We start from the raw sequence: 27,913 nt of genomic DNA on the forward strand, positions 1-27,913 counted from the left end.
CAGTTTCATTTTTACGCCACAAGATGGAGGCAAGAGACTATCTTTGAGTCACCGTTCATTCAACTACACGTTCAAAAACGCTTATTTATTCAAAGAGAGACGTAATGAAACACGAAGTTGAAATCATTTTAGCCATAGCCACTTTTAAAGGCTCAGCTGACCAGCAGAGTATCGATGTTAAGACAGAGATTTCACTTTCCTTGGACATGACAAGCTAGTTTCACATACATACCTGACTGGATCTGAAAGACAGACACAGGTAATCGCACAAGCTCAGTCGATCTCTCTCATTCGCTGTCTGTTTAGGCTTGTTAAGTGCATATCTACTGAGCCTCATAATAAACACATTATGTTATCATTACTAACTTATTACTAATTTAATATTCAGCGCACAGGCATTAAGTGAGAAGGGCAAATCCTTAGGAAAAAAGAAAACAGGCAAATATCGCGGTTGCTGCGGTTGTTGCATTCCTCTGCGGTTATGCACGTCAATAGCGCGGTATTGCGATATTGCGGTTATCGCGACAGCCCTAAGTCAGAGGGCCTTCTGTAAGGCCCCCTCCCCTCCCGCCAGAAACCAGGAGCCCCATGGTAGGGGTCCTTGTAATCAGATGGCCCTCTAAAGGTACACTACACCCTCCTCCCTAGGGCCTCCTAGTAGGGCCCTCATAATCAGAGGGCCCTCTAAAAGCCCCCAAAACCCCATCCTCCCTAGGACCCCCTTGTAGCCAGAAGCCAGGACCATAATAGGAGGGCCTAAGAGGGCCTTCTAAAAGTAGGCTCCCATGCACCCATTTACCTATAAAGTTTCTATAGCAGGGCCGGGGGCCCCCTGAAAGCACGGACCCCCCACCACCACCACCACAACCACCACAATTCAAGGGCCCTTGGCAGCCAAACGCCCTCCCTATAGGGTCAGGGCAGGGGCCCTTGTAAGCAGAGGTTTAAAGAATGTAGGCCCTCTAAAATAGACAAACGAAAATACATTGTTGATAAGCGTTGCAAATTGTTTTGGGCTAGGGGCCCCACGGGCCCCCTGCACCCCAAGGGCCCCTGGGCAGCGGCCCCGCTGGCCCGGTCCGTAATCCGTCCCTGGTCCATATCGCGATTTGAATTAAGTGACTGACCAACATTTGATTTATGAATCCAAAAAACGACGAATTTACGTGGCATTTCGCGCTATAGTAGATTAGGTTTTTATGAATGGAGGACGACGCGATCCTGTCTGTGTTTTGGCGGAGGAGACTTAAACGCGAGACCATATTCTACAGTCTTCGGTATACATCCGCGTTAAACTATCAAGGTGAAAGTCATCATAGCTTGCGTAGTTTAGACCCAGCTCCCAACCCAAATTTGAGAATAGATTAACGGCGATATTTTTTTTATCGCGCGATAAGAGTTTCACGTTAACGCAGCACGTTAACGCCGATAACGGCCCACCACTAATATATATATATATATATATATATATATATATATATATATATAGTATTGGAGTAGTTTTTCTGTTGACTTGCACCCACCCATAAAGGCACACGACAAACCCAAACAATGGTGGTTAGCGCAGCTATTAGTGTTGTGGTCCGTTGCGCCGTGTTGCTGCAGGGCTTGGGTGACATCTAACAATAGAGGTGAGGACATGCTGTGTGTTTGGCGTCTGGAAGGAGGGGAAATCCTTTCAGCTGCCCTCATCACACAGGCCTCGCCCATCACTGGTGTGTTCATGTTTGGCATATAAAGGCGTGAAATAGGAATGAGTAAGCTGGGAAAACGTCCGCTCTGAGTCACTGGCTCTCTGATCATATATGCTGAAACTTTCCAGCAGCTGTTGGTCCGTTAGATTTCCGTGGGATTTCAGCAGTGTGTTTCTGTGAGCAAAAGAAAGATTTCACATCCCACTCGGACATCCACTGACTGCTGTGTTGACCTTGTGTTTTCACTTGACTCTTATGTGCTCCAGAGGCCTGACCTAGGGCTGGGCGATATGGCAAAAATGTAATCTCGATAATTTTTTCCCCATATTGAACGATAACGATATATATTTCGATATAAGCTGTTGATGTTGCCAGCTTTAAAATAGTATCCCAACAATGACTAAAGCCACAAAAATGAAAGGGTTAATTAAATTACATTTAAAGTATAGTTTATTAACAAAAACAGATTACAGATTTGGCCTTAAAAATTAAAACAACTTACTAAAATAAATTAAAAAAATAAAAGTTGTGACAGAGTATGGTAAATGAGAGTAAATGTACAAAATGTAAACATAAAATTATTGTAAAAACATAATTTGTAACACAATTATTTATTTATTATTATTATTAACACAATTGTTTATTTTCTCTATTATAGGTTGAGCTATTTAAATTAGAGGCAACCACTGCATTTTGAAACAATCTACAGTATAAATAACAAAAAAACATGACACGGTTCTTTCTTAACCGTATTAAGTGCAGACAATTCAGCCATAATCTAAGTAGGCTACTCTCTAAATATTCAAAGTGCAAATAGAGACGGTCCGGATATTTCAAGCATGATACAGAGCTATAGACATACACAACCTATCATATCTATCTTTTTTTGTTGTCCTGGTGTTAAGTTTGCTTTGCAAAGTGCGGTAGGAAATGAACTTTGTACTTTGACGTGCACACGCACACTGTACGCTGATTGGCTGTTGTCGCATATTTCTGCTGTGTTATTGGCTATAAACATAAATTTATTAACATAAATTTGATCGCGATTCGATATGATATCGTTTATCGGCCCAGCCCTAGCCTGACCCTGCTGTTTGTGCCTGATAGTCTCATCCCATCTGAACTAATACTTCTGTGGCTGTACAAAAATGCTGAATAAGTGTGTGAAATGGTGTTTGAAATGACTAAAATGTGCCCTTTTTTGATCCTGGATATTGCAGTTGAAGTGTAGCAATTCTAAATGTTTCTCTTTAAATGCATATTAAAAGGTATAAAAAAAAAACTAAAAATATACACTACCAGTCAAAAGTTTTTGAACAGTAAGATTTTTAAAGAAGTCTCTTCTGCTCACCAAACCTGCATTCATTTAAATCAAAATACAGCAAAAGCAGTAAAATTGTGAAATATTTTTACTAAAGACATTAAGATTTCTATTTCAGATAAATGCTGTTCTTCTGAACTTTCTAGTCATCAAAGAAACCTGAAAAAAATTCTACTCAGCTGTTTTCAACATAATAATAGATTTGAGTTTTTTTTGAGCAGCAAATCAGAATATTAGAATGATTTCTGAAGGATCATGTGACTGTATGCAAAAAATTCAGCTTTGAAATCACATTAAAAATTACATTTTAAAATATATTCAAATTAAAAAGTTATTTTTAATAGTAGAAATAATTCAGTTTTTTTCTGTTTTAGCTGTACTTTGGATCAAATAAGTGCATGCTTGGTGAGCAGAAGTGACTTCTTTAAAAAAACATTACTAACTTTTGACTGGTAGTGTATTTTTTTTTTTTTAATGAATTCAGACTTTTATTCATCAAGGATGCATTAAACTGATAAAAAGTGACGGTAAAGACATTTGTAATGTTGCAAAAGATTTCTGTTTCAAATAAATGCTGTTCTTTTGAATTTTTAATTCATCAAAGAATCCTGAAAAAACAAAATGTATCACGATGTATCAGCACAACTGTTTTCAACATTGATAATAATCTGAAATGTTTATTGAGTAGCAAATCAGCATATTAGAATGATTTCTCAAGGATCATGTGACACTGAAGACTGGAGTAATGATGCTGAAAATTCAGCTTTGATCACAGCAATATATTACATTTTACTATACATTTACATGAAAAATTGTTATTTTGATTTGTAATAATATTTCAGAACTTTTTACTGTATTTTTGCCAAATAAATGGAGTCTTTTTGAACACAAGTAGACTTTTTTCAAAATTGTTAAAAAAGAAGAAATATCTCAGTGTGTGTGAAATCTCTCTCGGTCTCCTCTAGAGATATATTGAGTATGAGGACTCTCAAGAACAGGATAAGAAAGATCTCCAGAGCCGTGTGCAGATGCTGGAAGCTCAAACAAGACAGATGGAGCTTAAGACCAAGAACTACGCAGACCAGAGTAAGTTACCTGCTTTACCTCACCTCAGCTCTTCAGGGCCGGGTGAAATGTTCAGTATTCACAAATGTTTCAAATAATTACTTGCGTCATTATTAAAAATGTTCTTTGAAGGTGCACTTGTGGTGTTTTAATAACATTTAACAAGAGACAAATATATATATATTTTTTAATTGTAAAATTAAAAAGATTATATTTTACAAGAAAACTTTTAATTGAATTGAGTTTAATTGTTACTTGCCTATTTTTTTTACTATTTGTGTACTTAAGTGCTAATTCTGTATATGTAAATCATATATCAATTTTATTTGTGTGTAGTAAAAATATAAAGAAAATACTGTTTATTAATCTGTATTGTTAAATTGCTGTATATCCATGAAAATGTTTGTAGATGGTTCATTTAAATTTAAATATTATTAAATATGTAATTTCTCGCTGTTCCTATAGTGAAAAACATTGTGTAAAAAATTAATTATTTAAAATAATTATTTTAGCTGCATTTTTATTGTGGTTTAGCTCTTAAATTGAACATTTCGAATATTCAGTGGCTGTTTATTAAAATGAAGGTTCCTTCAACTCAGTGCTTCTCAACCCTTTTCACCATTTATGTGACCCTGGATCACAAAACTTTAAGTCTTAAGTAGCATGGTTATGTTTGTAGTAATAGCCAAAAATACATTGTGTGGGTCAAAATAATAAGTAAAGATAATCTTCCGTGAAGATATTTTGTAAATTTCCTACCATAAATTTATCAAAACCTAATTTTTAAATAGTAATATGCATTGCTAAGAACTTCATTTGGACAACTTCAAAGTCGATTTTCTCAATATTTAGATTTCTTTTTTTTTGTTGCAGATTCTAGATTTTCAAATGGCTCTGTTTTGGCCAAATATTGTCCTATTCTAACAAACCATACATCAATGGAAAGATTATTTATTCAATTAAAAAAAGGTACCTTTATGACAGGTTTTGTGGTCCAGGGTCACATTAAGTATGTATTTCTACTTTAATTATAATCAAGATTTTTTCTTATAACAGAAACTGGGAGTGTTAATACATTAAACTAATTAACCATGATTTCATTTTTGCTGTAAAGGGAAAACAAGAAATATTATTCCAGTTTATATCTTGATTTTGTGTTTTTTTTTTTTTTTAGCATTATGTTTAGTTAGATTATTTTAACTATTATCTTAATATATGAAATCATCATGCAGCAAAACTGATGCATTTACATTTTTACTCTTTGTGTATCAACATGCTCCAGCTTTTATCAAAAATTTTAGAAGAGTGTCTAGTTAAGTCTTCATAAATCAGGAAAATGCTCCCTGATTTTTGGGTAATGGTTATGTTGTTGAGCAGGTGAGCTCTTATTTCTTCAGTGAAACAAAGCTTTCATTCTCTGGAATACCTGACCACACTCAGTCTGAGAATCACACGCAGTGTTGGGCTGTGAATGGGCTGAGCTGGATTACAGCTTAAGGGCTGCTGAACTCGCCCACATGATGGGTGGATGACCGTGTTTACTGCCAAGCTCAGCTCCAGGTGGGCGGCACGTTATGTAAATGCATCTAGTAAATGCCATCGGTTCTTTCAATGTCCTGAATGAGGATTAAAACAGGTTCCCTGTGTTTCAACAATCAGGCATAAAGTGATTCAATCAATTATGTTTGTGAAAGAACTTCCCATTTTGCGGTTAACACAAATCTGTTTCCCTACTGTAACCATACACTTGCTAAGTTGACAGGGAGTCAGAGGATTTTGCAGTTTGACGTATTGGAGAAGTGTGTTATTTGATGAACGAATTAATCGGGTCCGCCCACAGTCCACATACAACTTCAGAGGGTCATGTCAAATTACAGCACTGAATGACGCATTTCTATGGACAAAATTCATCTAAAAATAGTGGAGGAAACAGAATGAGATGCTGCAGGAGAGTTACGTGATCCAAGCTGGCCAAAACATGAGAATTCCTTATTTTAAACTTTAAGCTAAAAGCGTAAAAAGCAACCTTGTGAGGCGCTTTTGACAGATAGCATCCTCAGCATGAAAACTTTCAGTTTACGGTCATATCCTTATCTGTAAATTTCACAAAATCACAAAAGAATTTCCAGTTTTGCATTAAAGCCCATCCTGACAGTCTGTGTTAAGTTTAAATCTTTACTGAATGAGCGTCAGACAGCCAGAACACAGAGAGGGAGACAATTAATACTCAGCGCAAAAACATTAATGTCGTCGAATGTTATATTTAGGTTTAAAAGACACCATGTAGTGCACATATTTATGAAGAGTAGCAACTGTAAAGGGATTACAGCGTCCAATTATCTGATATATAAATATCAGACGCTTCATAGCAGCCTTTTATATAAAGAAATGACAGTAAACGTGCCTTTGATCAAAGCGAACGCGTGTTCCTGCAGAACATTCCTCTCACCTGTTGGTTAACACTGAGTTTGTTTTTATTCGTCTTTATTATCTGTATTATGCTTTTCTTTTCATTTTTAATGTAGAGATTTAAACTTTGTTCACTTTTTACAGTGCTTAACAAATTTATGTAAGGTGTTTAACAAATTATGTAAGGTTTGTGCCACTGCTGCTCTACAATAACAGTATTGGAAAATCATTTTTTAGCTTTCTGTATTGGTTAGTTCTCCAATATCAAATATGCATAAGCTCTTTAGTAACAGTAGGCTATTTCTAATGTTATAATTATTGCGGTTATCTATGAAAAAATGTAGTCAAGCGCTTTATAGTGTTTTTCTTCAGATATTTGTCTTTTCTCTTTATTACGACCGGTGGGTCTGATAAATTAAGCACTGTTTTCATAGCATTCAGTTGACACGTTTGTTTGAAGGACATTGGGCAGGATGTGGAATATTGTGTTTTTGTCATAAAAGAAAAGAAAAAGGGATTTAAGCCAATTAATCGATTAATCGGGGAAAAAATAGTTGACCAACTTATCGATTATCCAAATAATCGTTAGTAGCAGCCCTAGTTGCCAGCATTAACTTGCCTAGCAAAGTTGACATCAGAGATAAGAATCCTGTAAATAGTGTAATGACAGCTTTTAGGAAGCTTGATAATTGAACTTACAACTCATTAATCATCATATTCACAAAATGGGTTTGTTTGATATCGCCAGCAGTGCATCATGAATATTTGATATATTATCTAGGTATTTGCATACGTTTATTGGCAGTAAGAGCAAATATGATATAATGAAGACTCTTAAATAAGGAGTGATAGGGTTTGGTTTTGATTGAGGATGATGACGATACACCACAGGAACTTGCTCTCCCTCTGTCATCCTCCTTCCTTTAATTCAGTCATCAGGTCACATGGGGTTTTTCTCACAGTTTCACACCACATGCTCAGTTGTGAGACACGTTCCTTATCTGACCTCCTCTGAGATGAAATGACAGCTTTTACTGTTGCAACACCTTCTAATGAGATTTACAAGATGATTTTAGTGTATTGAAGCCACACAACTTTCTGGAGCTTTGTGCTGTTTTATTTCTGTTGCTCTACTGACCCCTTCTGGCTGTGTGTTGTTACTACAGCATGTAACCTCTTTACCTGTTCAGATCTCTCTGTAGTTGAATCACAGTACACCTGTGTTTGCATTTAAACAAACAAAAATATAAATGCACATACTGAGATGTCACTCTTCTGTTTTAGTTGGAAGATTAGACGAGCGTGAAGCCGAGCTGAAGAAAGAGTACAATGCTCTCCATCAGAGACACACAGAGGTAAGAATTCCTTAGAATTTGCTTATGCATGTCTGTCATTGCATTAGCAGTTTGTCACAGACGATGGTTGATGAAGTAGACAAATCAAATACTTGAGTAAAAGTAGAGATACTCTAATAAAATAATTAAATAAATCCAGTGAAAATAATTAAGTACTCCTTTTTAATTTTACTCAAGTAAAAGCACAAAAGTATTAGATTTTTTTAATGTACTTGCATATTAAAGATAAAAAGTACTGATCAATTTAAATTTTTTGTAGTTTTGACTTGTATGCTTTTATATTTAATAATTTCATATTATGTATTTTATATAATCCTACTGCTCAAAATACCTGGAGGAGGGAGGCTTGTCATACACCATCATAACATTAAATATATCAAAACATTATTAAACATACTTCACATAGGGAAAAATATATAAAATATTAAGAAGGACGCTATATAAACATAATATTTTCAAACTCGTTTGAAACCACGTCAGCACCGGGGAAAATGCATGGGCATATATTTATGCTTTTTTTTTTTTTTTTTAATGCTTTTTTGTGTTTTGTTTCGTTTATACCCTGTTGAGTCGGGATGCACAAATGTGCACCTCAGCATTCAAGTGTTTTATACTGTGGGCTTAAAAAGCTTAAACTTTTACAGCAGATTTAGTTAACAAACAACTGATGGTTGTGACCTAAATATGATTTTCATATACAATAATACAGTAAATTCTAAAATTTGCCATTAGTAACTTTACTTTTCACACCATCAATCATGAACGTGCACTCAAGCTCTGAGGATCTCCCATTCTCGGCTCATTTTGAGTCAGACTAGTGAATTAATTGAATTGTGAACTGGAGACTCGCTGTAACCGGATCATTTGAATCAGTGAGTTGTTAACTGGAGACTCACTCTGACAGAATACTTGAATCAATTAGTTATTGGTTGGAGATTCGCTCTGACCAAATCATCATTCGAATCAGTGAGTCATTAACGGGAGACCTGGTCTAACCGGATGATTCAAATCAGTGAGTTGTTAACTGGAGACTCACTTGAACCAGATAATCTGAATCAGTGAGTTGCAAACTAGAGACTTGCTCTGACGAAATCATTTGAATCAGTGAGTTGTTAACTGGAGACTCATTCTAATGGAATTATTTGAATCAGTGAGACGTTGACTAGAGACTCACTCTGACCAAATTATTTGAATAAGTGAGTTGTTGACTAGAGACTCGCTTTGACCGAATAATTTAAATCAGTGAGTTGTTGACTGGAGACTCACTCTGACTGAATCCTTTGAATAAGTGAGTCATTGACTGGAGACTCGCTCTGACCGAATCATTCAAATGAAAGAGTTGTTGACTAAAGACTCGTTTTGACAGAATCATTCGAATCACTGAGTTGTTGACTAGATTAGCTCCGGAGTCATTCGAATTACTGAGTTGTTGACTAAAGACTCGCTCTGACCAAGTCATTCGAATCTGTGAGTTGTTGACTAGAGATTCACTCTGACAGAATCATTTGAAACTGTGAGCTGGTGACTAGAGACTCGCTCTGACCGAATTATTTGATTCGGTGAGTTGTTGACTAGAGACTCGCTCTGACTGAATCATTCGGGTTGTTGACTAGAGATTCGCTCCGACAGAATCATTCGAATCGGTGAGTTGTTGACTAGAGACTCGCTCTGACCGAATTATTCGAATCGGTGAGTTGTTGACTAGAGACTCGCTCTGACCGAATTATTTGATTCGGTGAGTTGTTGACTAGAGACTCGCTCTGACTGAATCATTCGGGTTGTTGACTAGAGATTCGCTCCGACAGAATCATTCGAATCGGTGAGTTGTTGACTAGAGACTCGCTCTGACCGAATTATTCGAATCGGTGAGTTGTTGACTAGAGACTCGCTCTGACCGAATTATTTGATTCGGTGAGTTGTTGACTAGAGACTCGCTCTGACTGAATCATTCGGGTTGTTGACTAGAGATTCGCTCCGACAGAATCATTCGAATCGGTGAGTTGTTGACTAGAGACTCGCTCTGACCGAATTATTCGAATCGGTGAGTTGTTGACTAGAGACTCGCTCTGACTGAATCATTCGGGTTGTTGACTAGAGATTCGCTCCGACAGAATCATTCGAATCGGTGAGTTGTTGACTAGAGACTCGCTCTGACCGAATTATTCGAATCGGTGAGTTGTTGATTAGAGACTCGCTCTGACCAAATCATTCGGGTTGTTGACTAGAGATTCGCTCCGACAGAATCATTCGAAACGGTGAGTTGTTGATTAGAGATTCGCTCTGACGGAATCATTCGAATCACTGAGTTGTTGACTAGATTCGCTCCAACAGAGTCACTGAGCTGTTGACTAAAGACTCGCTCTGACTAAATCAGTTGAATCGGTGAGTTGTTGACTAGAGACTCGCTCTGACAGAATCATTCGAATCTGTGAGTTGTTGACTGGAGACTCGCTCCGACAGAATCAATCGAATCAGTGAGTTGTTGACTAGAGACTCGCTCTGACTGAATCATTCGAATCAGTGATCAACTGCAATCCGATCAGTCCAATTCTAATGAATCATTCTGTGTGAATTGTGAACCAATTCAAAATGTTCATTGAAAAGGATCAGCTTGTCCACAAATTGGCCCTGCAATCGCTTAAAGGAACCGTATGTAGGATTGTGGCCAAAACTGGTACTGCAATCACTTTCAAAATATTGTAGAACGATGTATCCCCTCCCCCCCTGATTCGAGGTTGCCAGCTAAGCTGCAGGGTCCAGCAGGAACGTAGGCTGCTACAAGGAGCTTCCAATGGCAAGTGACGAGTCCTACACAGTAATTTTTTTTTCTTCTGTTAATTATGTTTATGCTTCACGAGAGATGTTTTGCGAAGTAATTATGTATCGTAAAAAATTACTAATGGCGATTAGCCAAATATTTCGTAAAGATGTACTGTAATACCACATTTCAGTCGGAACATAGATAGTTTTCATACCCTGCTAGTGGTGCGATATAAAGCTTTTTATGAGCGCATTTAGCACGGGCGACCGTGGAAAATCCACTGTTTATGGAAGCAAAGTTAGCCAAACATAGATGAATCTTACCTGTCCAGGAGAAAATTAGCAACATTGGCGTCTATCTTCAAATTCTTCTCCGTTTTCAGCCGGCTCCATCTTTCAAAGGCATCTCCTATACAAATCCTGTTTTATTTCGGACTTTATCACGACGTATTTCGGATTCATAACAAGGTCTTTTAGGTTTCGTAACGTTATACTTGTTATATCTGACACGTTCGTAGCTGCAGCTGTAACAGAGCTGGCAACCCGGATGACAAAACTCTACTGACTTCATGATTGGTAGATAGCTGGAGGGTGGAGCCTCAGACCAAAATCACAAAATGACAACAATAACATCAGTTGTGGGCTGCAACTTTCACTTTTAAATGACAATACCCTGGCCAGACCACTGTTGTCAGTGATATAAGTATTTGAAATGAACATGATTTCTTAATGTCTAGTGACATGTCAGGGCCATTTTATGATTAACTGAAATACATTTCTTACATACGGTTCCTTTAAGAGTGGGTGACGATGTCTTTAGTTTAAAATAAAGGGGAACAAAATGTTTTTAAGTGTAGTGGAGTAAAAAGTACAGTATTATGTTTTGGAAAGGAAAAGTAAAAGTTTCTTAAAATAAAACCACTCAAAAAAGTATAGATACCTGAAAAATGTACTTAAGTACAGTAATGAAGTAAAAATATTTTGTTAATGTCCACCACTGGTCACAGAGCCAACAATATTCACTGTATACTGTGCCATGTTTATTAGAAAACTAGATTAGGAGACAAGCTAGAGAAGATAAAAAGGATTTTTATATATACTTGTTTCTTAGTGCATTGGTTTAGGGTTGTGGAGTGGTTAAGTGCATGCAGAAAAGTATATGTTCAGCTGCTTCTTAAAAGTTGTGATGGTTGAGCTGTTCAGCTGTTGGTTGTCAGCTCGTTTCACCAGAGAGGAGCAGAGAGGATGAAGGGTCTCGTTGTAAAGAAACAAGCCATAACATGTTTTTCATGTCATCTTTTGCTGCTGTCATTAAAGAATACTGTGTGTGTGTATTAATTTACAGATGATCCACAGTTACATGGAGCACTTGGAACGTACCAAATACCAGCAGATGACAGGAGAGACCACAGACACTGGGAATCAGAGCAGAATTAGGTGAGGATGTTTCTGATTTCAGTGTCATTCGGAAATACTACAGTGCATTTCATCCACCTACAGTTTCTTTAACCAGTTTCTGTGTGTATAGCTATAATTGCTTTAATTGTTGTTTTAATATGCACGCAAAAGCTTTGAGCCTCTCCTAATGTAGGTCAGCAGCGTGTGTGTATGTGTGTCTCAGCTAAGTGTGATATGGAGAGAATCGTCTGGTAGATGTTAATGAAGACCGAAGCAGTGAGACGGATCTTGCAGTAATTCTGTTCTAGACTGACAGCATGAAAATCCAAGCATGAAAATGCATATTTCACAGGTTTTTCTCAAGCAGAAAGTGACATGATTTCTACAAGGGTTTCAGTGATGGCTGACTCTTATCTGTTTATGCTTGTAGATACAGACATTGTAATATTAAGCATCCCTCAGAATTTTGATCCTATTATATGTACGCAGTTATAATTTCACTGTGTGACTGAAAATTTTTATTTATTTAAATAGTGTTAAATTAGCAAAATTAAATGAACTGATAAAAATTATTACATAAAAATTTGTAGTCATAGATTTTTTAAATGGTTTTAAAGAAGTTTCTTCTGCTCACCAAGGTGCATTTATATGATGATAAATACAGTAAAATTATGAAATATTATTTTAATTTAAAATAGTCATTTTCTAGTGTAATACATGTTCAAATGTAATTTATTCCTTTGATCAAAGCTGAATTTTCAGCATCATCACTCCAGTCTTCAGTGTCACATGATCCTTCAGAAATCATTCTAATATGTTGATTTGCTGCTCAATAAACATTTCTGATTATTAGCAGAGTTTGAAAACCCCTGTGCTGGACTGAACCATGTTACAAATGTTGTGCGAATCATGTGTTGCTTGTGAAGGACGTGACTGTTGGTTTATAGATGAATTCGTGCAGAGAGTCCTTCTGCTGAGAGGATTATGGGATTATTTTAAAAACTTGATCATGTCGAATGAAAGCATTCAGAAAAACAGCTTTATGTGATGTAAAAAGTCAGTTCCCTTGAAAATTCAAGCTGATTTTAACACTGAAATTTTTTTTTTGTACAAAGAATTATTTTTATTCCAGCACTGACTTTAAAGAACAATGTCTTTTATATGGAATCCCAGTTCTGCAACTGAATATAAAATAAAATATTTTTTTTCTAAGAATTTGGAGTTTTTTCCCCTCAAAATTGCATAATTGAAGCTGAAGTTATATAAGGGCTATTCTACAGAATTGGTGCAAACTGCTGTCCCACAACCAAAAAACCCCATTTAAAAAGCATTTAAGTATTCAAATCTTAGATGTTTAGATGTTATGATCCTTCTATTATCTATTAAAACCTTCAACAAAATATCAGTACAATAATACTTAATATATATATATATATATATATATATATATATATATATATATATATATATATATATATATATATATATAAAATCATCATTTATTGGGTTCTTTCAGTTTGGGAGGTGACTAACCCAAACCCTAAACTATAAATTTCAACTTGTGAAAATAATAATAAATGATCATATTCTTTATAACACTTTTTTTTTAATAACAATTTTGATTTCTTTTCTTGCAGTTGTAAGTTTATATTATACAATTCTAAGAAAATAAGTCAAAAATATGGATTGTGTGTTTAGGCATATATTTCACAATTCTGACTTTTTAAACATAATACACATTTATAACACAATTTTTTTTTCTTGCAGTTGCAAGTTTATATCATACAATTCTGAGAAAATAAGTCAGACTTGTGTTTATATCTTACAATTCGGACTTTATAACACTTTGATAACAATTTTAATTTCTTTTTTTGCACTTACAAGCTTATATCATGCAATTCTGAGAAAATAAGTCAGAATTGTTTATATCTCACAATTTTGATTTTACAACACTTTTATAACATAATTTTGTTTTCTTTTCTTGCAGTTGCGAGATTATATCTCACAATTCTGAGAACATAAGTCAGAATTGTAAAAATACAGGCCTAAAAAAACAATTCTGACTGATTTTCTCGGAGTAGTTACATAACACTTTTATTACATAATTTAGTTTTTTCTTGCAGTTGCAAGTTTATATCAAAAATAAGTCAGAATTGTGTGTTCAGATCTCACAGTTCTAATTTGATAAAACTTTTATAAAATAATTTTGAATTCTTTACTTGCTGTTGCTTGTTTATATCTCACTTTTCTGACTTTATAACATAATTTAGATTTTTCTTGCAGTTGCGAGTTAATATACAATTTTGAGAAAGTAGGTCAGAATTAACACACAATTCTGACTTTATAACAATTTTATAACATCATTTTGCTTTGTTTTTTTGTGCAGTTTCTTTTCTTGCTGTTGCGAGTTTTAATCTCACAATTCTGAAAAAATAAGTCGGGATTGTGTGTTCAGGCCTATATCTCAATTCTGACTTTATAACACATTTATAACATAATTTAGATTTTTCTTGCAGTTGTGAGTTTATATCATACAATTCAGAGAAAATAAGTCAGACTTGTGTTTATATCTCACAATTCGGACTTTATAACTCTTTGATAACAATTTTAATTTCTTTTTTTTGCACTTACAAGCTTATATCATGCAATTCTGAGAAAATAAGTCAGAATTGTTTATATCTCACAATTTTGATTTTACAACACTTTTATAACATTAATTTGTTTTCTTTTCTTGCAGTTGTGAGTTTATAACTCACAATTGTGAGAAAATAAGTCAGAATTGTTTATATCTCACTATTCTGACTTTATAACAATTTTATAACATCATTTTGCTTTGTTTTTTTGTGCAGTTTCTTTTCTTGCTGTTAGGAGTTTTAATCTCATAATTCTGAAAAAATAAGTCGGGATTGTGTGTTCAGGCCTATGTCTCAATTCTGACTTTATAACACTTTTATAACATAATTTTATTTTATTTTCTTGCAGTTGCGAGTTTATATCATACAATTTCTGAGAAAGTAAGTCAGAATAAACACACAATTCTGACTTTATAACAATTTTATAACATAATTTTCTTTTCTTTTCTTGCAGTTGCGAGTTTATATCTTACAATTCTGAGAAAATAAGTCAGAACTGTGGGAGCATAATTTTGTTTTCTTTTCTTGCTGTTGCAAGCTTATATCATACAATTCTGATAAAATAATTCAGAATTGTTTATATCTCACAATTCTGACTTTATAAAACTTTTATAAAATAACTTTGATTTCTTTACTTGCAGTTGAGAGTTTATGTAATTCTAAAAATCACTTTTTAGTGCACTTTTTTTTTTTTTTTTAATGTTTTCCCAATATTTTTACGGTAGTGTTAATGAAAGAAAATACTTGCTGTATTTGCTCTGCATAATGCCAGAAAACACATTGCATTTTGTTATATTTTACATTGCATAAATACATGCACTTCAAAGCCAGGGATTGATTCACCTGATGCTTGTTAGCAGGTGTATTGCGCTTTTGTGCTCTCTAGAGACGAGCTGGAGTGTGTTTGTTGTTTTCTCCCATACACATCTCTTCCCACAGCCAATCAGCTGTGAGATGGAAACCAGAAAGCGCATACGGAATCAGTGCATAAGAGCTGTTCATTAGGCAGCAGAAGAGTGCGTGAGCAGCAAGGAAAGACAGCTGCTGCAAAGCCGCTCGTGTGTGTGTGTATGTGTGTATATGTGTGTGTGTGCGTTCGCTGCTCGCCGGAGTGGATGATGTCACAGCAGTGAGAGGCTGCAGAGCCGCGCTCAAACACACACACATACAGATCCTCGCGCTGCTGTGCCGGTGTTGATGGGATTGTTTCCGCGTATCGGGGGGCGGCGGGCGGCCCATAGCGCGTGGCGGCAGCCATGAGTCCGGGATGCATGCTTCTGTTTGTCTTTGGCTTCGTGGGGGGAGCGGTGGTCATCAACTCTGCCGTGCTGGTCTCTCTCTCCGTTCTGCTGCTGGTGCATTATTCCGTCTCTAACGGCCTGCCCGCCATCACACACTCCCTGCCCCGCATCAGCAGGTACGCAGTGACAGCCTGTTTGTGTCGATGTGTGTGAATGATAACCTAGTTTTCTTTTTCACTGCCGTGTCATATCCTCTTTACATTAAGCCTCTATTTTCTCTGCATCACTGATGTCATTCCTGACTTTATTCTCTTTTTCCATTTGGATAGCTGTCATGCATTGCTTGTTCATGTGTTTAAGAGTCGAGAGAATGTTGTAAACAACAGTGGATCAATCTCTTATGCGGCGAGAACCGGCTGAGCTGAGAGACGCACCGCACAGAGTTCATTTCTCTTATCAACACAGTGCAGGTCTCTGAGGCTAGTGTTCTATCAAAGAAAAGCGTATCATTCTAACAGGCGTATTTTGTTTAGTTTGTTCTGTACTTCCATACTTCTGTAGTGCACTAGAGTTGCATAGAATACAGCTGTAATTGAACACCTGATATTGTTTGCTTCTTTGAAGTGCCTTCTGTTGATTGTTTAGAGATGTTAAACTGGTTTCATGGTGGTAGTGTCGCGTCCGGGTGATTAGAATTATATAACGTGTAAACAATGTAACCTGAGCTTTAATATTTAAAATGTATATTTTTAGCATTGAGATTATAAGGCCTACACTGGTGAAACTACCATTCAAAAGAAGTAATTTTTCGTAATAAATGAATACTTTTTTTTTTTAAACAAAGATTCATTAAACTGATCAAAAGTGTCTGTAAAGATATTTATAATGTAACAAAAGGCTTCTATTTCAAATAAATGCTGTTCTTTTAAACATTCTATTCATCAAAGAATCCTAAAAAATGTATCAGTTTCTTCAAAAAAATAATAAAGCAGCACAACTGTTTCCAATATTGATAATAGTCACTCTAGTCAAAAATAAATATACTAAAATGTATTTTAAAAATATTTATTTCATGCCAAGTATACTACAAATGTATTTACTTATTATGTACTTAATAAAATACTCTTCAGTTGTACTTATATGTAGACTAAACTGATATATTTAAAGTCTAAATTGGAACTAATTTTGTACTTAATGCAGTTTAAACTAAAGTTCAACTAAATATATATTTGATTGTTATAAAGTGGAACTATTGCAAGTATACTTTAGGTACACTTTAAATATTTTGTATTTAAAGACTTATGTAATTTAGAGATCATACAATCCTCATCAATAGTGACATCAAAACATATTTTAGGTTTAATATTAAGAATTGTTTTTATATTGCATTGTGCCTAAGTAGTACTCCAAATAAAGTTTAATTACATAAAATAAATGCTTGAGCAGCAAAGCAGCATATTAGAATAGTTTTTGAAGGATCATGTGACACTGAAGACCGGAGTAATGATGCTGAAAATTCAGCTTTGATCACAGCAATAAATTACATGTTAAAATATATTCACAGAATCAGCTATTTTAAATCGTAATAATATTTCACATTTTTTACTGCATTTTTAAATAAATGCAGCCTTGTTAAACAGAAAAGACTTCTTTCATCAAAAAAAACAACAACATTGAACTATAGTGTATTGTAGCATCCTTGAGATGATTTGGAGTTTAAAATATGCTTAATAGCCACTAAATCTTTTATTGTACTGCTCTAAGCCTATAATTCTGTAAAAGTTGACATTAGACCTCATATCATGAGCCAGACTAAAAGACTGATAATACAATTTCAGTAATAATAAAAAAGTAATTTAATAATCAAACGAAAATACCCACTTCTGACTGTGATTATGCTAACATAACCAGAGTAATGAAAGTGATTTTGATTAGTTTTGAAAGCATGTTTCCTGCTGTTAACAAACTCTAACGGATCCTGACTTCTGAGAGCAGCTTGTTTTGGTTCATGGCAAGATGATATAAAGAACTTGCTTTCTGTGTTTTGATAAAAGGGAAACTGCTTGCTTCTGAACCCATTTAAGATTAATCTTTTTCATCTAGTTTTTGTATAATTTAGTCGCAGATAACTGGACTTCAAACATATTAGCTCTAGCTTTGAAATGAAAGTCTTTTAAATTGTCACTTTTTAATGTGATGTGACAACATTTAATGCTTTTGTTCACACATAAACTAAAATACCAATTCAAGCAGCTCATGAACCGATCACCTGTTCCTATTTACTACTAGTTATAGCACAAAAAACATGAATAAACATCGCAAGGTATGTTTAAAGAAACAGTACAACTTACTGAAATGTATAATGTCTCATGTTATTAATCAATCAGTGTTTCAATAATGGAAAGACATTAATAAAACAACTTGTGAACAATAACATTTAACGTAACAAGTAACAACACCTGACATCACACTTACCTCAGGAAAGACATTTGAAAAACATGAACTTGTTAGTTAGATAAAATAAATACTGAGAAACATATGCAGTATGTTACAAATTCATTATAATTTTCTATACCCTGTGCAGTGCAGTGGTTCATTGCAAGAAATGAAATACTGGCTTTCTGTGTTTTGATAAAAGGGAAGCTACTTGCTTCTGAACCCATTTAAGATTCATCTTTTTCATCTCGCTTTTGTATAATTTAGTTGCAGATAACTGGACTTCAAACATAATATTTATAGCTTTTAGACCAATTTCTTCTAGGATTACTTCTGCTTTTGTATTTGAAATAAAAACTTCCTTTCCTTTAATAGCTTTTCATGAGTTGAACTTCGGACCTGAAGTTCCACAATCACGACCTTCACTGGGAGACGTGTGATGACACTTGTACATGTCCTCTGACGTGTGTGATTACACAAGGTTTTGCCTTCAGCATGAGGATCGATGTACTTTCATGGAGCTCTGTCTGATTTACAAAGCTTTGATTTGCCATCCAAGCATAACTGCATTCATTTACTCCCTTTTATTTTCACTTAATATACACTGATGTGTACTTTAGAGATGCTTGTTCCTCAGCAGAAATACAGCACATCTCATTAGTTGCGTTATCGTAGATATTTATGGTAGTAGCTGTTAAATTTGCACTTCCCCAAATGTGGTTCTTGTTTCCAAACTGTACTTTACCTTTTCCTTACTGTACAGTTTAGCTGAATAGAGTGAATACAGCTCATGTGAGCAGATCCGCTCTGAATGTGCAGTCAGCAGGTTCAGGCTCTGAATGCAGCTCTATGGTAACCCACAACAGGAAGAGAGACAATCAGAGAAGACAAAAGAAAAGTCCCATCAATCAAACTGTCCTCTGGTCTCCTAGAGGAGCTCTGGTGTTAGTGCTGTTTGCTAACTCACATACTTACTGCATCTAAAATGTTGTTTGGCAAGCAAAACATCCCATAGACTTGTATTGAGACATGTATAAGCCACCACTTACATGTCCTTCAGGAAATTTTTTTTTTAATAAAAATCTGGTTTAAGCTAGGGATGCACCGAAATGAAAATTCTTGGCCAAAGCCAAACAAAATTACACACTGGGCCGAAGGCCAATTACCGAACACAGTTTTTTGTGTTTTTCCCCTATGTATTTTGCCATTTTTTTTCATCATTGCATAAACTAAATAGCCAATATTTGCTTTTTAGAGTTTTGTCTTGCTTTTCAAAGAAAAAAAACAATAACAAAACAACAATTTAAAAACATTTTTAACATTCAAGTAGACATTAGAGCCTACCAACAAAGCACAATTTAACTTACAATTAATAAGTTGAGAGCTTTTTTTTGCTATTTTCAGCCAAATAATTTTGGTGGCTGAACATTCGGTGCATCCCTAGTTTAAGCCAATGTAATTCTTATTTCGGTATCAGTATAGTGTCATTTCTACCAAATGCTTGAAATATGCTTCACATCTGAATACAAAACATTACGTAATCCATAATGTTTCTTGCTCAAGTGTCCAATCGTTTGTTTTGTTTGTGTTTTCAGGAAGGAGCGACCTGTCTCTCTGGGTATTTTTTCATTGCCGGGAAGTGATGTGATGACGCCCGATCCGCACAGAGAACCTGTGGAGACTCCAGGGACTGACACATGGAGATATAACAATCTCAGCCATCCTCGCTCAAACACCAGCCTCAAGGTGAGAAACTCACCAGTTTGCAGATTATTTACTCGCATTACAGCCTCAGTGTAGGAGCGTATGGTTAAAAAAAACTGACCTAATTTTTAAAGATATAAAAAGCCTTAAAATATTCCTCGAAAGCAAGGCTGGGTTGAAAATTCCTAAATCCCAAGAGCAGTCTTTTAGTTTGCTGTTTTCTGTTGATGCATGAACAAAACTTCACAAAATATTATTTGTAGTGCACATGCCATCCAAAAATCACTGTAAACTTTGCACTTTTTTACTTTTGATATGAAGGTCTTTTAAATAACATAAATAACATTATCTAAAATACCAGTTCAAGCAGCTTGTGAATCGATCATCTCTTCCTGTTTACTACTAATTATAGCACAAAAAAACATGAATAAACATCACAAGACTTGTTTAAATAAACAGTACGTCTTACTGAAATGTATGTCTCATGTAATTGATCAATCAGTGTTTCAACAATGGAAAGACATTAATAAAACAACTTGTAAACAATAACATTTAACGTAATAACACCTAACGTCACATTTATCTCAGGAAAGACATTCAGTAAACATGAATTTGTAAGTTAGCTAGAAATTCTGAGAAATGTATGTAATGTGTTACGTATTTATTATATTTTTCCGTAACCTATTTTTCTGTGATATCTTCATTATTTAATGTATCTGTCATAAAGAAGAGTTTTATTATGATAATATTTTAAAAACCTACTTAAGTAAAAACATTTATATCATTACAATTGTATCAATAAAAACGGCCTTACATATATAAAAACTGATTTGTATATGAACATTTAAATTATAAGTGTTAATTATTATATCTAAAAGTGAGTAGTAGTTGAATTTAATAGTTTGGCTGTTGCTAATTTTAGTCTTTAATACTAAGGTAAAAGAGAGTTTTACTTGAGTTTCCAGTATAGTTTACAGCTGTAGATAAGAGAGCTTTTTTCTTGAGAAATATTAATATTTACAGTACCTGATCAGAGGTGGGTAGAGTACCCAAAATCTGTACTCAAGTAAAAGTACAAGTACTTATGGAAATATTTACTCAAGTAAGAGTAAAAGTAACAATCTTAATAGTTACTTGAGTAAGAGTAAAAAAAAAAAAATCGGATGGAAAAAGTACTCAAGTAGCTAGTTACTAGTTACTTCTGATCTGATTGATATGAAGTGAAAACCCTGAATTTCAAACTGTTTGGAAAGCTTCCCCACACCTCTCCTTGAAAACATAGACTGAAGTAAGGTGTATATATATATATGTGACCCTGGACCACAAAACCAGTCATAAGGTTAAATTTGACAAAACTGAGATTTATACATCATATGAAAGCTCAATAAATAAGCTTTCCATTGATGTATGGTTTGTTAGGATCGGACAATATTTGACTGAGATACATCTATTTGAAATCAGAAATCTGAGGATGCAAAAAAATCAAAAAGACTGAGAAAATCACCTTTAAAGTTGTCCAAATTAGGTTCTTAACAATGCATATTACACATCAAAAATTACATTTTGATATGTTTACAGTAGGAATTTTACAAAAAATCTTCATGGAACATGAACTTTACTTAATTTCTTAATGATTTTTGGCATAAAAGAAAAATCAAAAATTTTGACCCATGCAATGTATTTTTGGCTATTGCTACAAACAAACCCCAGCGACTTAAGACTGGTTTTGTGGTCCAGGTGTGTGTGTGTGTGTGTGTGTGTGTGTGTGTGTGTGTGTGTGTGTGTGTGTGTGTGTGTGTGTGTGTGTGTGTGTGTGTGTGTGTGTGTGTGTGTGTGTATATATATATATATATATATATATATATATATATATATATATATATATATATATATATATATATATATACAGGGCTCGCAAAATTTCTGGGCAGGTGCTCTTCAGATTTTGGTAGCCTGAAAATTAATTTAACTAGCCCAAATAAAAAAAGACCTTTTTTTAAATATAGAAAATCAGATAGGAGTCTAATCAAAAATGTTTTTAATACACAAATATAAACAAATATCAAGGAAGTAATTTTATTTCATTATATTTATTTCATTTAGTGTATCTGCAGAATTTTTAAATATTAATTTAAAGCAATTCATAACCCTTTTTAAGATCTGCAAATGTCAAATAAACAGTAATGGGATCGGACAATGTAAAGTATATATATAGTTTATTATATTTATTTAAAACATAAATATTACTGTACTTGTTTAGATTTTTAGAAGGCACCTTAACTTTTTTCATTTACAACTCTGTGTTTGCTGCATAAAACATTGGTCGATATTTGCAATCATTTGGCCATAAACAGCTGAAAAAAATGTATTGGAAATGAAAAATTGATTCTCTGTCACGAGGGGGCGCTGAAATATTACGGTTTCCATAGTAGCAGCTGTATACAAAGCAGCATTAACGCAGTTTTATCAGGCATGAAATGAAAATTCCAACGATATGTTTCTGAGGACAGTAACGGAGGAACGCCATCAAATGTAGCCAAGTAAAAGTAAAATTTTTTCACTATAAATGTACTTGAGTAAGAGTAAAAGTACCTATCTTTAAATATACTCTAAAAGTACTAGTTACCCCAAAAATTTAAATGTAGCGAAGTAAATGTAATTCCTCTGTACCTGATACATATCCAAATGATTGCATCATTGAATCGTGAAATGTGTGTCAATTCCCAGCCCTACTAGAGAGGATCATGTCATCGTAAGTGCCATTCTGTTGAGAGCAGGCTGTTATCTGATTCCCAGAAAGTGAACATGGGTTTGGGGAAATAAAAGAGATGACGGCAGCGTTAGTTTGTATTGAGAGAGTTTCCCCCCCGAATGGATCCGCGCAGACCATATGTTAAAGAAGCCTGAGCGGCACTGCCAGCGGGAAGGAAGCTCATTCTGAGGGCCTGCTGTGCCCTGCATGCTTAAACAGAGCCCTAACAGGGCCAAGAGCCAGACAAACAGGCCAAGGCTGATCCTGGATCAGTTCTCAGCCTTACAAATCACCCTGCTCTAGAACCTTCCATCTCCCATAGAGAAACATGCACTAGGCCCCTTCATACATATTCATGTTAATGAAGTAATTTGCCGTCAGCCTCTTCCTGCCGTGTTTATGTTCAAAAGCTTCTCAAAACTCGAGACAAACAAACCACTTAACTCATGTGCTCTCTAACTGGTTAGTTCCCACCACGAATTTTTCAAGATTCTGAGGAACAAATGTAGAGGTTATAGACTGCTAGACTGATCTGAATCCTCTCCTCTCCCCTGATTCACATTGATTTTGTCAGCAACGATGGCATTGCCAATCTCTAACATCCTAGAATAACATCCTTGAAGCCCGTCTCAATGTAGGGGTGTCTCTTGAGCCTGATGCAGGAGATTTTGAAGGATGCTGGTCATATTTCAGCTCTCAGAAGCAGAGTGCTTACACTGCTAGAGTCTGATGCTGTGTGATGAACACTTCTGCCCTCGGAAATCCTTGTTTACTTCTGTATCGCCTTAATTTATTCTCTCTGATGAAGGTTTCATTCTTTTCCACTTCATTTACATCTTTACAGTTCCATTTCTCACTATTTTTCACATACCTATTCCTTCTGTATTTTCTATTTAATTCATGTTTGTGTGCAACACAACTGTTACAATTTGACCTACTTACTATTCTATTTTCATCACAAAAGATATGAGAACTTTCTTTTGTCTATTTAATGCTTTAAAGTATCCCTGAGCATGACATCCAGAAGAACAAATAGATAAGTTGTACCAATATATTCCCTCATATTAATGTCATTATTTGTGGTCATAATTTAACTAACCACGTGACCAAAACTTTGCACATGCAATCCAAAAAATCACTATAAACTTTGCTTTTTCTCAACATTTAATGCTTTTGTTCACAAATAAACTAAAATACCGATTCAAGCGGCTTGTGAAACGATCATCTATTAGTCTTTACTACTAGTTATAGCACAAATAAACATGAATAAACATCACAAGGTATGTGTAAAGAAACAACGCGACTTACTAAAACGTAAAACGTCTCATGTAATTGAACAGTGTTTCAACCATGGTAAGATATTACTGTGCAGATATTCTTGACTTCTTTTTAGTGTTATGATTTGACCTACTTACTGTTTTATTTTCACCTCAAAAGATATGAAAACTTACTTTTTTTGTCTGTTTAATGTCTTTAAAGTATAAATCCCTGTGCATGACATCCAGAAGAAACAGATATAATTGACACAAAGAGGTTTTAATTTGTTGCCATGTTGTACTAATATACTCCCCTTATATTAATTTTATTATTTGTGGTCACAATTTAACTAACCACAAACTTAAATCAGGGAATAAATCAATAAGTATTTTTTTTTGTCTACTTAATTATAGAAAACTACAAAGTTCAAATGAAGAATTTGTTCCCATGATTTATTAATCATGGGATTGTTACCTCATTTTAATTTAGTTAAATCGTGGCCAATATAGTTTTTTTTTTTTTGTCTAAATTTAGGGAGCAAAGTAATAAATTGTGGGTGTTAATTCTTAATTCATGCCCACTATACACTATACAGACCCAAGAGCAGTTGTTTAGTCTTCGCTGTTTTCTGTTGATCATGCATGAACAAAACTTCACAAAAATATTATTTGTAGCACACATTCTATCCAAAAATTACTATGAACTTTGCTTTGTTACTTTTGATATGAAAGTCTTTTAATTTGTCACTTTTTATTTTGACATGACAACATTTAATGCTTTTGTTTACATATAAACTAAAAAACCAATTCAAGCAGCTTGTGAACCGATCATCTGTTCTTCTTTACTACTAGCAAATAAACATCACTAAACAACATTCTTGACTGCTTTTTAGTGTTACGTTTTGACCTACATACTATTCTATTTTTATAGCAAAAGATATTAATTTTTTTGTCTATTTAATGCATTTAAAGAACAAATAGATATAATTGCCACAAATTAAGTTTTAATTGTATTAATATATTTCCTTATATTAATTTATTTATTTGTTGTCACAATTTAATTAACCACAAACTTAAATCAGGGAATAAATCAATGTTATTTTTTTGTCTACTTAATAATAGAAAAGTACAGAGTACAAACTAAGAATTTGTTCTCATGATTTATTAATTTGTTGCCACATTTGACTAATAATTTGTTACCTCATTTTAATTTGTTTAAATCGTTGCTACTATGGGCTTTTTTAAACCTAAAACCAGGGAGCAAATTAATAAATTCAAAAATCACTGAACTTTGCTTTGTTACTTTTGATATAAAAGTCACTTTTTACTTTGACGTATTTACTTTTGACTTTTTACGTATAAACTAAAATACCAATTCAAGCGGCTTGTGAACCAATCATATATTCCTCTTTACTACTAGTTATAGCACAAATAAACATTAATGAACATCACAAGGTATGTTCAAAGAAACCGTATGGCTTACTAAAATGTATAATGTCTTAAGTAATTGATCAATCAGTGTTTCAACCATGGAAAGACATAAAACTAATTGTAAACATTTAACGCACAAGTCACATTTATCTCAGGAAAGACATTCGTTGAACATGCACTTGTTAGTTTGCTAGAAATTTTGAGAAATCTACTTGAGCTATTTACTATTCTATCTATACTATTGTATTTTCATCTCAAAAGATAAGAAATCTTAATTTTCAGTTAATTCTTATTGCCACTATTTGTTGTTTTTCCCCCTTTGCATGTCATGTGCAGGGCTCCAAGATCTTTTACGTGTAGTTTTTGGTGTTGCAATTGCTTAAAATAATCAGGGGCGTTGTTAAAACTTAATACCTAAATCAACCACTAACCGCTCTTTTGAGTTAATTTGCAGAGCCGTAGGTGCTACACCGGTTGGCAGCTTATCTTGTTCTTCTGATGTTTATGAATAATGTTCTGCTTCATCATATTAGCTCATCGTGACCTGATGCATTCATCAGTCTGATGTCAAAAAGTTATGAAAGCTCGAGCCCTTTTTTAATGCACAGTCTTTTGACTTTTGAAAGTCACAGTAGGTGTACATCAAACTGTTATTTCAAAAGATCAATGAATGTTTGATTTCTCATTATAAGACCCCGTCGAGGCCACTGGTGAGTCATCTGAGTTTCAGAAGCACAAAGCCTCCATCAGACTCCCACTGTGGACTGATACAGACTGGCCTTTGTGCGCTCCGTGACTCTGCATTTCTCGCCATATCATCCCCCAGAGTGTCAGCGCTGCTTCTTCTGAGAGAGATGAGAAACTAGGCCATGACTTGCTGTCAGCCGCTCCTCAGGTTAAACGGCTCTGAACTGCCACGCTGAGAAAAAGTGGGCACACGCTGCCATGGAAACTCGAGAGCGTATGGGAGCATCTTGCGAACAGGGTTTTGTGTGTGCGCACTTGTGCTTTTGTTGGCTTGTGCGCATATGTCAGGGAGAAGAAAGAGCGCTTTGAAGTTTGTGCTTTCCAAACAGGAGTGTAAAACCTATTATCGCTCCCTGTGGATTAGTTGTACTTCCATAACCGATTGATTTTAATGAGAGCTTTGGTTCTTTTTATAGAGCCCGGTCAGCAGGTGTAGTGCTGTTTGAAAAGTCACATTAATAAAACATCTCATTATCTGAAGAGCTGGAAGGTAGCGGCCTTAGAGGTCAAAAACTGGCCTTGCAATATGCCGTCGTACTGTCTTTCCTCTGTGTAGACATACAAACAAAGCAGAAACATTCACGGTTTCACTCTTGTATCTTCTTATTTTCTTTGTCAGTACATACAGTTGAAGTCAAAAAGTTTGCATAAACCTTGCAAAATCTGCAATATGTTCGCTGTTCTTTGGAAAAATCCTTTTTTTCAGCATTTTTGTGTTTTTTAACCCTTTCCGACATCTTTTCACATTGAGGACAACTGAGGGACTCGTATGCATCTATTACAGAAGGTTCAAACGCTCACTGATGTTTCAGTAGGAAACACGATGTATTGTGAGCCTGGGGTGAAATCTTTTAGAATTTGAAGATCAGGGTAAATTCTACTTAAGTAAAATTTGAATATGACTTATTATTTACCTATTTTGTTATTAAAAAATATGGTTTTTATGCAAAATATGAAAAATGTACACATTCTAAAGTTTTCACCCCCCGGCTTTTAATGCATCGCATTTCCTTCTGTAGTATTTGTGGGACTAGAAGGATTTTTTTTTTCGAAGAACAGCAGACAACTATCCCTAAACATTAATCACTAAACTAATCACTAAAAAAACAGCTGTGGATCATTCAGGTAACTTCACAGTATTAAGAATCAAGTGTATGTAATGGGGTCATTTTTATAAATTCAACTAATATTTTCCCTATATGTAAACCTTTGACTTCAATTGTATACATACAATCCTCTGTAGTTTCCAGCTAAAATCAAAAGCTAAAAATTGTATTCCTTTTCACACAAATTATGATTATATTGGCAGATTATTGATTAATAAAAACTTGTTTTAGTGCATCCACAATACTATGTTATGAGCTCAAAACACTTTTACCATTGTGCATGATTTATAAACAAACACATTTTGAGGTTTGCATCTCATAACCGGCTCCATATGTTTGTCTTTTCTGATTTAGTAAACTTGCTTGGTAGCGCACCCGGTACAGTATAGCACTTGTGACGTGAAGCTCTCTGGTACAAGTTTGTCAAACATGAGTCACGATAAAAGAGCTCAAAGACTTATAGAAGCAAATGTGCATTTATCTTATTTTTGCTTTTGTTGAAACTATCAGTTTTGGCTTTAGTGTAGATGCTACATTAAGTTCAAATGGAAAGAGTGTTAACATTTTTGCACATTTCTTTTTCAAACTGTAGCGATATTTACAAT

At 34.7% G+C, this 27,913-nt stretch overlaps 1 protein-coding gene across 3 annotated transcripts in view; it reads left to right on the forward strand.

Annotated features, from left to right (window-relative positions):
* The first annotated feature begins 15,724 nt into the window (after nt 1–15,724).
* The window catches only part of spag9b (sperm associated antigen 9b), a 51,714-nt gene continuing 39,525 nt past the window's right edge, over nt 15,725–27,913 (forward strand). The window contains exons 1-2 of one of the 3 annotated variants that reach the window (XM_073828935.1): nt 15,725–16,052; nt 19,908–20,058. In XM_073828935.1, coding sequence (XP_073685036.1) covers nt 15,892–16,052; nt 19,908–20,058 — 312 coding nt within the window. In that variant the 5' untranslated portion in view covers nt 15,725–15,891. The remainder of the gene's footprint in view (nt 16,053–19,907; nt 20,059–27,913) is intronic. The other 2 variants (XM_073828936.1, XM_073828937.1) reach the window with 2 other exon arrangements.

Source organism: Garra rufa, chromosome 22 (assembly GCF_049309525.1).
Source record: "Garra rufa chromosome 22, GarRuf1.0, whole genome shotgun sequence".
Lineage (NCBI taxonomy): Eukaryota > Metazoa > Chordata > Actinopteri > Cypriniformes > Cyprinidae > Garra > Garra rufa.